The 12,740-nt window shown below is 45.2% G+C and overlaps 1 protein-coding gene and 1 pseudogene across 1 annotated transcript in view; one reads left to right on the forward strand and one right to left on the reverse strand.

The window, feature by feature from the left end:
* The window catches only part of Eepd1 (endonuclease/exonuclease/phosphatase family domain containing 1), a 111,298-nt gene that overhangs the window by 45,008 nt on the left and 53,550 nt on the right, over positions 1-12,740 (reverse strand). The window contains exon 3 of the mRNA XM_028872573.2: positions 1,920-1,971. Within this exon, the coding sequence (XP_028728406.1) occupies positions 1,920-1,971 (52 nt within the window). The remainder of the gene's footprint in view (positions 1-1,919; positions 1,972-12,740) is intronic.
* Positions 10,728-10,853, forward strand: LOC114695308 (annotated as a pseudogene).

The raw sequence follows: 12,740 nt of genomic DNA on the forward strand, positions 1-12,740 counted from the left end.
GCTCTGTCACTTCCTGTCTGCCTGTACAGACCTCCAGACCTCCATAGTTAACTATTGTTGGAATTTAGGCATGTGCTACCACACCCGGCTCTGTTCCCAGTGCAACCTTGAACTCACATAGATCCAGACAGATCCCTGCCTCCCAAGTGATAGGATTAAAGGCGTATGCTAACATTGCATGACTTTTGTGTTTACTTATAATGATTGGCTTTCCTCTGATCTCCAGGCAAGATTTATTAGAGCACAAATAAAATACCACCACATAAGTGCAGTGAATACTACTACAAAGAAAAAAATGGGATAGGTCTTTTAAACAGTTTCAAGAACATACAAAGAACAGTCATATATCTGTTTACACAAAGGGTCCAATGGTTTGTATTCTACCCCATCTGCTTATCTCCTCTCTATAGATAGGTAGGTAGGTAGGTAGGTAGGTAGGTAGGTAGGTAGGTAGATAGATAGATAGATAGATAGATAGATAGATAGATAGATAGATAGATGATAGACAGACAGATAGACATAGATGTGGATAGATATCCTTCCCTCTCTCCTCCCCACCCCTCTTTCTCTCCACTGTCTCTGGAATCTTTTCAGAATGATTGTTAAGATCTGTTCCTATATTCCTTCCTGTGGTTCCTAAAGACCAGGGCATTCTCTTACATGACCACAAACAAGTCATCAGCTGCAGGGAAAGTTATTGTTAATTTAGCCCCTTTATCTAATTTACTATCTACAATCAAGGCTGCCATTTGGCCCATTGATAGCTTCTATAGTCATCACAGTATGACTTAATAGCTAGATGTCTATGAAGAATTGATAGGAAGAATTAAGAATTAACATGGGCAGAGTGCTTAGGCATCCAGAGAGCCATTTGGCTACATTAGCTCATTTGCCTCGCCTCTTGCCTTTCTAAGGTCCAGAGGAGGCACTGTCCCTGCTTCACCCATCATGGAAAAGGAGCCAAGTGGAGCCTCAGAGCTCAGGCCACTCCCCACCCTTCACAGTACTGCTTGGTACTGATTTCAAGACCTTCTTCATTTCACTACCAAGGGACTGAGCACTAATCCAAACATTTTAAATTCCGAAAATAAATACCATTTGGATGTTTATCTTTCAAACCACTTAGTTTTATGTCAACCTATAGATTACAATCAACAGTCACAGCAACATTTGTAGGAAGAGTCCTGAGCTAGTCCTGGGGGCGGGGGTATACTACTGCATGAGTACAATAGGTCCCACTATGGCATTTTAGGACCTGGCCTCCTAGGCATCTGCCTAGCCTGCATTGCTGAACCCATTCCTCCTCACACCTAGAACCACAAGCAAAAGGCTGTCAGTTCCAGGGTTGACTCCAACAGGGAAGACAGAAATGAACCAAAATCACCTCCCAGGTGCAGTGGTGATTTCCCAATCTTCAGCAACAGCCTAAAGGGATGGACTATCACAGCCATATCTGCTAAACAGTGAAGCTATCATTTCAGAAATGGAACTATGGGGTTCAGATCCTCACTCCTCCACTGAGTTCATTTGCCTTGGGCCAGTTACCAAGTGTGGCTGGACCTCAATTCCTTCACCCCCACACTCAGATGATCAAACATGGAGAAGAGAGAGAGGATGGCAAGGTTGAAGGCTAGCATGTGGGAGGCCTCTTCCTTGCTCCTGCTGCTCAGAAGCACTGGAAACCTTCAGAAGGTGGCCTGGCTTGTGACAAGCCAGCCTCTGCTTTCACGGAGCTTGGAAGGAACAGAACAAGTTTGGGTCTGCAAGAGTGAATGGCGTGTGACTGGAAGCTTGGACTGGAAGTCTGCAAGACTCACTGCCTGTGGAGAATACGAACAAGCAGACTACTTCTGCAATCTGTGCTGTCTCTGTCAGGGAGCAGAATTCTGCCTGTGTGGCAGAAAGAACAAAATATTTACCTTTTCCAGGGCCTCTTTGTCAAGCAGTTCTTGCACAGCTAGAAGTTTGATGCTGTAAGAAAAAAAAATTAAAACAATACTTGAAACAAGTCATTTCATGTCACCAAGCATCATCACACAGGTCACAGAAATAAGAATGTGAACTCTCAGCCCGCCCATCTTTCTATATCACATCCTACCTTAAGGTGACTTTTTGTCTGTTTGTTTGATTCAAAATGACTGTTCCAAATATATTTAAGACATCTCTAAACTCTAAAAGTAACTTTACCACAAGATTAAGCACCTTCTATTTTCAGTAGAAGTCGAAAGTCAGACTCGAAAAGGAGTTTGCACACCAATGCTCACACTATTCCTCAAAATCCAAAGATGGAAACAACCCCAATATACATCAGCAGATTAAACAGACAAACGCAAAGTGGTGTGTGTCTGTGTGTGTGTGTGTGTGTGTGTGTGTGTGTGTGTGTGTGCGCGTGTTATTCATCCTTAATGGAAGGATATCCTGATATATACAACAGAGATCACAGACATACCCTGAAAACACACTAAGTGAAATAAGTCAATGATAAAAAGATGACTCTGAGTGATCTCACTTACGTGAGGAAAGAGTAGCTATTCGATAAAGACAGAAAGAGAAGTGGTTCTTTCCTAGGGCAGGGGTGAGGGAGTAGGAGCTATTGCTCAAGTGGTATGGCACTTCTGTGTAGGATGAAGAAAAAAGTCCTGGAGTTAGACGGTGGTGATGCTACACGACAGTGCAAACGTGAGCTGCCACCAAAATGTCTGCTCAATGATGGCTGAAATAGTAAACTTTGTTAAACACATTTTACCACAGAGCATCCTTAAAGTGACAGACAATCGTTTCATGCAAGGAACTTGAGTAAGTTCCGAGGAATATGAGAATTCAACAGTGACTCATGTTCGGTATTAACCTTCACTCACAATTCTTTCTGTGATAATGACAAAACAGTACACATCCTGTATTGCTCATCAGGCACTGACGGCACCTCACTGTGTGCATGAGGCTGGGACGTGCATGACTTTAGGACATGTTAGCTGCCTGTGAGATTCAGGGCTGCTTGGCAGCCAAGGTCTTATCAGGACATAAAGTGAAGTGTGTCGAATGGATGTACAGAGGGACTAAGGGAGCCCTGGCTCCACAGACAGCCTAGAGGGCTTTCTGAAGAGACCCAAAATAGTCTTGCCAGGAGAGAAGTTGGGATGAAGGCTGTATGGAGAGCAGTGGCTCTTAACCTGTGGGTCGAAACCCCTTTGGCAAACCTCTATCTCCAAAAATATTCATGATTCATAAAAGTAGCAAAATTACAGTTATGAAATAGCAACAAAAATAATTTTATGGTTGGGGTCACCGCAACACGAGGAACTGTATTGACGGGTCCCAGAATTAGGAAGATTGAGAACCACTGCTGTAGAAGGATACCCAAAGACATCAAGAGGAGTGGGCAATATCTCAGTTTCCAGATTAGGGTCTGGAGCCTTGACTGCAACCAGCGATTGGGGTGACAGACTCCAACAGCAGGTGTAGATTATAGGACAATGCTTTCTTTAATAGACTTAACTGCTTCTAAAGCATTTGTGAGCAGATATAGTCAAGCATGCAGGCAAGGCCTAGGCTGTGCTGAGTACATGGGCAGAATGATGAGAATGCAGACATGGTTTGGAGAGGAGTCAACCTTAGGTTGGGTGATAACGCTCCATCCCCAAGGCTGATGTACCTATTTAAGGTCACTGTAGTCTACACTTGACAGGTTGTGCAGAGAAGAGGGGAATCCTGTTAGTCAAACATAGCTGCCTGCAGGCATAATGCCATCGAAGGCTCACCATCCCTTATAAACTTCACCTTCTTAAAACAACTAAGCAAGTATATCCTACCTAACGCAATGGCTTGTCTTCCTAGCAGGTCCAGGAAAGGCAACTGCTGCCTTCAAGGCCTATAAGAGGCCATCACTACTTCCATTCACAATTTGGCAAAGGTGGGTGCTAACAGATTGCCCCAGGGCCTTCTCTCCACTAGCCACTTACTTCTCTTCCATCTACTACACAGATTTGCTTCAGCTGTTTTCGTAGAGACACTGTGTGACTGCCCCAAGCAGCTTTTCTGGTCAACCACAGCAGAGCGTTTCTACTTACATGTTGCTTTCCTTGGGATACTTCCTGCTCTCTTTAAAGTGTTATTTGCTGTGGGATTTCACTTATCTTCTCTCAACTACTGAAGCACTTTAAGGCCGAGGGCTTAGATGTTCTCTCCCATAACTATACTTGTAATGCCTACAAGTGACATGTATATACATTCAAGGAGTATTTGCTAACTTCATGGGCCAAGGGGCCCGAGGGCCAAGTTACTTTGAAAACTCTTACATTCCAGTGTGGATGAGTCAAATGCCAAGTCATGCCTCGGTTTCTCCATATGAAAAAAAAATGCCTTAAAGGAGTTGACTGGACAAATTCACCCTGGGTAAAAGCTCCTTGCTAAACATGGTTGTGTAACTGACTGTTGCTATGAAACGGACCCAGTGGCAGCTCAAAGCCGTTAGTCCTTCCTCAGCACATTCTAACGACCAAAGCGAAGATTCTAGGTTAGCAGTGTAGACAACACCTTACGTGCTCAGTTAGCAGTATCCGGTCCATAGCTCAGGTTACAGAAGCTTCCATTGCCTCTGAAATAACTGCTGGAGAATGTTTACTGGGAGGGATGTGGTAAACAGCCGCCTGTTCCTGCTTGTTTGTTATCCTGGGTCTGATCTGGTCACAAATATCAGGTGTCAACAGGTCAGAGGTGGAAGCTGTAAGCCAGTCCACCCTTTTCCTCCCCATCCACAGACACCACATCCAACCTACCAACGAGCACCACGGGAAATCTCTGGAGGAAAAACGAAATGAAAATAACCTCTGCCCACTCTAGGCTACTCCTCCCCACTCTGTGGAATGGTGTGACATCCACACGGCTCCTCTCCAACCATCCCTGGGCCCTGCCACCTCTTTCCATGGGGCTTCCCTCTATTGACCTTTAACTGAACTTCAGAATCCTTCTCAACACCCCAGCAAGCCACAGGCAGTCTACTAAAGACGAAAGCAGGCTCAAGCCCACTTAACATCTGCTTGAAAACCAATGCTAGTATTCACGTCATTGACAAAGGGCAGAAAGAAACAGACATTCTCACACGTAAAACTCCAACCCAAGATGGAAGGGTCACAGGGGCCAGGGAATGATGATGAGGAGACACTCAATCTAGAGACAGTCTGAGCCTCAGATCAGAAGCAGGGCGGCTGTGTAGGTGGTCACTCCAGGGGTGGCTGCCTCGGAACCCTTCAGCAAGCTGTGACCCTTCCTCCTGAGACCTACAGGCTCTGAGGGCATCCTCAGATGTCCCTTTAGATGACTACTCCACTGTTATTTCTAATGCTGGGTGCTCCTCAAGTCTCAGATACTTTTATCAGTACCGATGATATCCAATCTTCTAACTCACCAGATACACCCTGAGAAGTGATTTCACACATGTTTAGGGGCAGCAAACTTATTTACCAAATCTTCCCTTTGATACCATCTGACTTCTTAGTCTGGAAGATCATCTTCCGTTATGTCGCTTTCAATTCTGTCCCTTCTGCATCCCTCCTTCTTTCTGCTACTTTCACAAGTATCTACTGAAGCTCTCCTGCTGTAGAAACGGCATCATGCTTGGGGTGGGGCACATGTGAATACATAGTAGGCCCCGTCCTCAAGAGGTGAAAGGTACAAATGAAAGTGTTGCTTAGGTACATACTCGGGGGCAGGAGTGTGTGGTATTTATAGTCTCCCAGGTTCCAAAAATGGATCCCTGCCTCAGAGCATGTGTCTGTGGGTGGCCTGAGACCTAGTGAGCATCCTCTGAGATCAGCAGAGGCCGGGCAGATGAACACTCAATGAACAGTCTCCCCATTTCTGCACTACACTTAGAGGAGAGAGGGAAAGCACATAAAATCAGCTAGCAGCACTGACTTGATTCAAAAGAGACAACCTCAACCGCAAGTTCTGAAGACAAGTGACACTTACAAGCACCTGGAACACACACAATTAACTTTTGCCACATAAGCTTCAAGAAGGCAACGTGCTGGGGGCAAGGAGGTAGAGGGGCACTGTCTTTTTTAGCAGGGCAACATCTGGCACCTGAGGTTTCTAAGAAGACTAGAAGCAGCAGTGGGAAGAGTGCCCAGCACTCTCTCCTAGTGAAAAAACAGAACCACCGGGTCAGAGATAAGCCAGAGGGCAGCTGCAATCGGGGTGGCTTGGAGCCACAGACTGAACAGCTCTTAGTCGCCCAAGGGCACGGATAGGAATACTTGATAGAGCCTGCAACCGTGTTTTGTTTCTTTTCGTTATTTTGAGAATTTCATATGTGAGTAGTATATTTACATTATTTCTAGCCATCCTTCCTCTCCATCCAACTCCTCCCCAGCCCCCCAACTCCCTGATATGTGACCTCTTCTTTACTTATTATTGTTTTATTCATGCACATACCCACATATGTACATATAAATGCATGAGTTCACTGAGTGTTGCTCATATGTATATGTGTTTAGGGCTGACCTCTTGAGATTGGATAATCTATCAGGAGCTCAATCTATCTGGGAGAAGACTCTCAGCAGCCATTAATCTCACATAGCTCTCACCTAGGGGTGGTATACTGTGAGATTTCCCCCATCCACACTGCAATGTCTATTGGTGTTATCACTGCACTGCTCTCGTTTAAACAACCATATTGCCGGATCCATGGGTATATCTTCCTGTCATATAGAACAGACACTACGTCACAGCAGACACTCTGGTCCTCTGGATCTTACAGTCTTTCAACCTCCTTTTCTACAATGTTCCCTGCGTCTCAAGTGTGAAGATTGTACAGAGGCTATAATACATTTAAGGACAAAACTCCCAACTCTAAGAGACAGGCACACGTTCAGGGAGATTATACCCTAGTAAGAGGAACACTGGAGTTGAGAACCACAGTATGGGGGATAGAATTGGCATATGATAAATCCTATGATAACACATGTATCATCACATGACCAAAATATTTAGGACTCCTATTTTACATACCAGCCACTCCTGAGAGACACTGAGAAGCAAGAGTAGCCTTTGTCTTAATTCACCTGAGTCTGATAAAGGAGCTGGATGATCATATCAGCCACAGGGCGAGCACACTGCAGGTCAAATATGCTATACGGCCCCCTAGAAGAACACCAAAGCTAAGAAGATCCTTCGTTTGTTTTGTTTGAGACAGGGTCTCACTATGTAACTTAGGCTGGCTTGAACTCATGGTCCTCCTGCCTCAGCCTCCTAAGTATGAACCATCTCAGCAAGGCTTTTTGGATGAATATGAGAAAGCCAAGAGAAACCTCATCTCAATTTCTGGATTAAGATTGGGAACTGGAGGAAATATGTGGTTAGGAAGGAACATGGAGATGGAGAATGGTGACTTATGTCTGGAACACTCTCACACTTGGGTCATGGGTCCTTGGAGTGCAGTATGAGACAGCCCCTGGCTATAACTCAGAAAGTCCTAGGCTCTAGAATTGGACAATGGGGGTAGGAAGACAGTATCAAAGGAGTTAGCTTCCTCGGGAGGCTAAACACAGAGAGTAGCCAACAGCAGATGCCCTAAGCCATAACCATTTTTTATATTTGTGTGTGTGTGTGTGTGTGTGTGTGTGTGTGTGTGTAAGTGTGTTTGTGTGCACCATACATGCATGCGGGAGCCTGAGGAGGTCTGAAGAGATGTCAGATCCCCTGGAACTAAAGTGACAGGCAGTTGTGGGGATTCATGTGGGTGCTGAGAACCAAACCCAGCTCCTCTGCTGGAGCAGCAAGTACCCTTAACTGCTAAGCCATAGTCATTTAAGAGATAGAAAGAAACCCAGTATGGCAGTACACACTATTGATATAATCCCAGCACTTGAGAGGATGAGGCGGGAAGAATGTTGGCTGCGGGCCAGCCAGTGCTACATAGGAAGATAATGAGTTCTAGGCCATCCTGAGCTACAAAGTGAGAACCTGTCAAAAAAAAAAAAAAAAAAAAAAAATTTTTTTTTTTTTTTTTTTTTTTTTTTTGAGAGTAGGGAGGACTTCCAGGAAAGTGGAAGAGAAACCTGGAGCCCAACACCAGTTAAGAAAGAGAAATAGGTTACAGTCTAGACAAAAGATACATTGTCTTCTTATAATATAGCTGGCCTTGTCCAAGAGTAAAGCTCAGGGCTCCCACGTTCCTTTTTGTTTCCATCCTACCCTAATCCTTTTTGCTCATTTTAAAGTGTTTTGGGTTTTTGTTGTTGTTGCTGCTGTTATTGTTTGCTTTCTTTTTAGATAGGATTCCACTCTGTAGCTTAAGCTATGCTGTGTTTTGTAGCCTCAGACTTGTTTTTGGCAATCATCCTGCCTCAGCCTCCCAAGTGCTGGGATGACAAGATGAGGTCACCATGCTCAGCCCCTCCCTCGATAAAATCAAAGAACTCAGTTCTGCTCAGAATGTGTGATCAGCATTTGCATATTAGGGCAGAATAAAAGATTCCAGGGAGTTCCAAAGAGTGCCCAGGGCAGTTCTGTACAATACAACATCCCCAGAGTCTCCTCTGCAAGGAAAAGGGAGAAGACTGAGGACTCCCCACTTGAAGAACCTTTGCCAAACCCTACAGAGATCCTGGGAAGGTGAACTATAGTCCCGGTACGTCCGTCATGTGAAGCTTGGGATCCAGAGGAGGAAAAGCCCGTGCCTCAGCAGAGGAAAGCTACAGCAGGCACCTGACAGGAAGCTGCCAGCAACGGCAAGAAAAGAAGGTGAAAGCCAGGCCTCATGGCCACAGGTCAGGGCCACTCTATTCGATGTCCCTGTACAGTGCTCAGGAAGTTGGACAAGTCAAGGTCAGAAATGGTGCCAACCCAGCTGCCCAAACTCTCCTCCCTTCCCCTTTGGAGGAGGCTCCACAGGAACAAGATGACAAACAAACCTCCCTTGTGGCCTCCAAGGTTCAGAAGAGGTCGTGAGTGTCACAGATAGACTTGTTTTCCCTAACGTTTAACTTTCTCCCACCATTGTGAAACAGGGCCGTCAGCCACTGCGGGACAGCAGACTTCTCTGAGGGAAGGCACTGGTCCTGCTGTCCCCAGACATACCTGTTGTCACTGACAACAGACACGCTGGTGTCCCATCCCCACCAAAGCTGACTGCTACTGCGTGTCAGCTTGAGAACAATCTGCACACAACTCAGCCCGCAGTCACCGCCCCTGGGGAGTCCACCAAACCGCCTGAAAAAGGACCTTCCTTAAGGACAAGCCCCAGAGTTTCTGTTCCATTTTCAGGTTTTTCAACCACTTGGGTTCATTACCATGACTTCCATTTTCTTAGAAATGTATTTGGTTTACTCATATTTCCAAACCTTGAGCAAACAACCATGCCGGAACAACCTCTTCACCCAAACCTGGGCCCCCTTCTTCACTCTTTCATGTCGGGAAAGAAATATTTACTCATCTCCAGAACTGGGTTTAGGGCTGGCAATGTGGCCCAGTGAGTAAAGGCGCTTGCGGCGGAAGTGCATGATTTGATTTTGATTGCCAGAACCCTCCCTCGTAAAGGTGGTGGGACAGAGCTGACTCGGCAGGGTTGTCCTCTGACTGCCACAAACACGCTGCGGTTAAGGCAACCCCCTACCCTCCCCCACCCCATGCACACACATGAATAATAAATAAAGAGTTTTTAGAAAGAACTAAGTTGGTGAGAATGAAGGCTACTCGGCCAGCCTTCTGAAAACCGATCAACTCCGCCATCCTTTTCCCAAGTTACTTGGGTAATTTCCGGTCCCCGGCTTCGCATCGGTCACTTTCTCTGACTGCTTCTCACGCTGGATAAGCATTTGTTTAAATGATTTCTTACATGCACAGTCACACACTTTGCTCTATTCACCTCAGTCCTCTGTAGCAGGGTTGGTTGTGGGTTTTGTTTGTTTGTTTGTTTTTGCTTGCTATTTTTGTTGTTGTTGTGTGTGTATGCGTGTTACCATTCACATCTTAATTTAAAATGTTTAATTTTTTGAGAACTTCGTGAGTACTGTATTTGTATCTCTTCCATCCCTTCTCACCCTTTCAACTCTCCCAGGTTCCCCTCACTCCCTCTCAAATCTATGACCTCTTCTTCTTTAGTTATTATTGTGAGGTATGTGCGCGCATACAAACCTATGGAGATCATTTAGTGTCACTCATGTGTACGTGTGTTTAGGGCTGACCAGATATTCTGTCAAGGGGCTTGACTCTCCCTCTCAGCAATCACTAACTGCCTGTAGCTCCTCACCTAGGGGTGGGGCCTTGTAAATATCCGCCTATGCAAAGTGGCGCATTGACTGGTATTGCCATTGAGGACTTGCTTAGGCAACCATGTTCTTGAGATGTCATGGATGCAACATCCCCATCACATCTAGAAAACAATCTCACAGCTCTTACAGACTTTCTACCCCTCTTCCTAGATATTTTTTTTTTTTTTGCACTTACTGTGTTTGAAACTTACGTGGTTGTTTCCATATCACTAAGCATAATGGTGCCCCACATGACAACACTTTAGGCAAGGCTGCATACGCAATGGTGTTTCTGTAAGATTTTATTTTCAGGGCTTTTGGAGCCTTCTTAGTCTGTATGAGTCAATTCTATGATGCATGTACAACAACGAAATCACCTAATAACTCACTTCCAAATGTATCTGCGTTGCTAAGTGATATATGTCTATAGTTGGATTTGTGGGTGGTTTTTTCTGTAATTCTAATGCACCATGAAGGATGTACCCTGTACATTTTTCACTTTTTAAAATACATTGTCCAATGAACAATGGCTGCAAACAGCAGGCTTGCAGGTACTATATGCAGCTTGCTATATAAGTCATCCTAGGGACCGTGGAGATAGGCCTTTCCAATGACTACAAATGTCACTCACCTTTAGGTTCCAGTCAGGTATATATGAGACCTTTGGGCGGCACCAGGGCAAGATGGCCAGGATTCGCACTAAGTCATTATCTCCAATGTCAGGTCTCTACATGCTGCAAGTTCCACATCTCAAGCAAGTGGGGCTTTATCAAGTTTAGCATAGATAACTACGAAAACATAGCAACCAGGAATACTCATCCTGAGGGACTACACTCCATAGCAACCAGGAATACTCATCCTGAGGGACTACACTCCAGTGCATCCACAATTGAAGTCCATGGCACAAGCAGCAGCCCCCGCATGTGTGAGGGCTCCCACGGTGCGGCCTCTCCTAATCACACCCACTATACAAAGTCTACTTCCTAGCCAATAAAAAGACAAAGCGGTTAGGCGAGTTGATATACATGTAATCACAGCACTAGTGGGGAAAAGCAGAAAGACTGTGAGCTGAGGTCAGCAGGGCCTGGCACAACAAGCTCCTGTTTCAAACCATTTGTGATGATCTCCTTCACCTCGAGTGTTTGCTTTGATTTCCCACACGTCCGAGCGGTTCAAAAAATCTGTTTAGACTGCTACAAGTGTTTACCACTAAGCTTCTTCATAGTGGTGCAGGGAGTTAAGATCCGGAGGCTAAAGGCAATGTGGGCTGCACTCTCCCCTGTTTGCAGCACTTTAGGAACCTTGGGAGCTCTGGAGAAGAAAAGGGGGTCCAGTACATACTTCTGTGGCCCCGGAGCAGGGACACGAGTAAACTCCACATGTTGCTCTGTTCATAGGAATCATTCAGAGGTTGGTGTAAGCACTCACAATGCTCGGAGGCTTTCTTTAGTCATTAACACATTCTTGAAGATGAGAAAGAATGATCGAGGGAGAGCATAGCATTTCAGACAAGCAGCATAAAAAGTTCATCTCCTCTCCCCTTTCGGACTTCCATGATGAGATTTGTGATTGTTTTTAAACCTCAACTGTGCAGCACTTGATCAAGGACTCTACAGATGATATTATGTTGCAATGTTGAAAGGCTGGATGTGCCTGTGGACAGGGCTCTCATCCTAAATAAACTCACTGGGATATCTTTTCACTGCAGAGCAGAAAAATTACTTCTGATGCTAGGAACTGCTTGAAGGGGAAATGTTAGCAGTGCTCTCTAGGGCTACCGATTTCAGTGCTCATTAACAGTCATTCTCATTGTGACCAGTTTCAAGCCAGAGCTGGGAAGAGATGTGATCAGCTGGCTCTTGTGAATTCTCGATACCCCAGCAGCAGAACACTCTAGTGAGAAGGGGCTAGATGCATGTGGCCCTTCAGATTTGTATGTTAAAACCCAGTAGCCCTCAATGTGATGGAGTTGGGAGGTGGTTGATTATGCCATGAGGGGTAGAACCTTCACATGGGTTTACCTTATTCTGCTGTGCTGTGAAGAGTCTGTATTTAGAACAGATGAAAGGTTTGTAGAAACCTTATACTGAACAAATCTACTGACAACTCTGTGATCACTGTGCATATCTGCCACATGCTTATACAGCTTTAAATTTCTGCATTATTGTTATTATTATATCTGTGACCAGCGATCTATGATGTTACTACTGTAATTGTTTGGGATGCCGTACAAGTACCAGATAACACAGGAAGCTTCATTAGGAAATGTGAATGTGTTCCCCCACTGGAGAGCTGTCCTCCCTCTCTCTCCCTCTCCTCAGGCCTCCCTAGCCTCTGAGACACAACAATATTAAAATCAGGTCAGTCGATTGCCTTACAGACATCTGTGAGTGTCTGTGTAAATGGAAGAGTTTCGTGAAGCCTCTCACTCTAAATCAGTGGTCCTCAACCTTCCTAATGTTGTGATCCTTTAATACAAGTCCTCGTGTA

The sequence above is a fragment of the Peromyscus leucopus genome, chromosome 7 (assembly GCF_004664715.2).
Source record: "Peromyscus leucopus breed LL Stock chromosome 7, UCI_PerLeu_2.1, whole genome shotgun sequence".
In the NCBI taxonomy this organism is placed as follows: Eukaryota; Metazoa; Chordata; class Mammalia; order Rodentia; family Cricetidae; genus Peromyscus; species Peromyscus leucopus.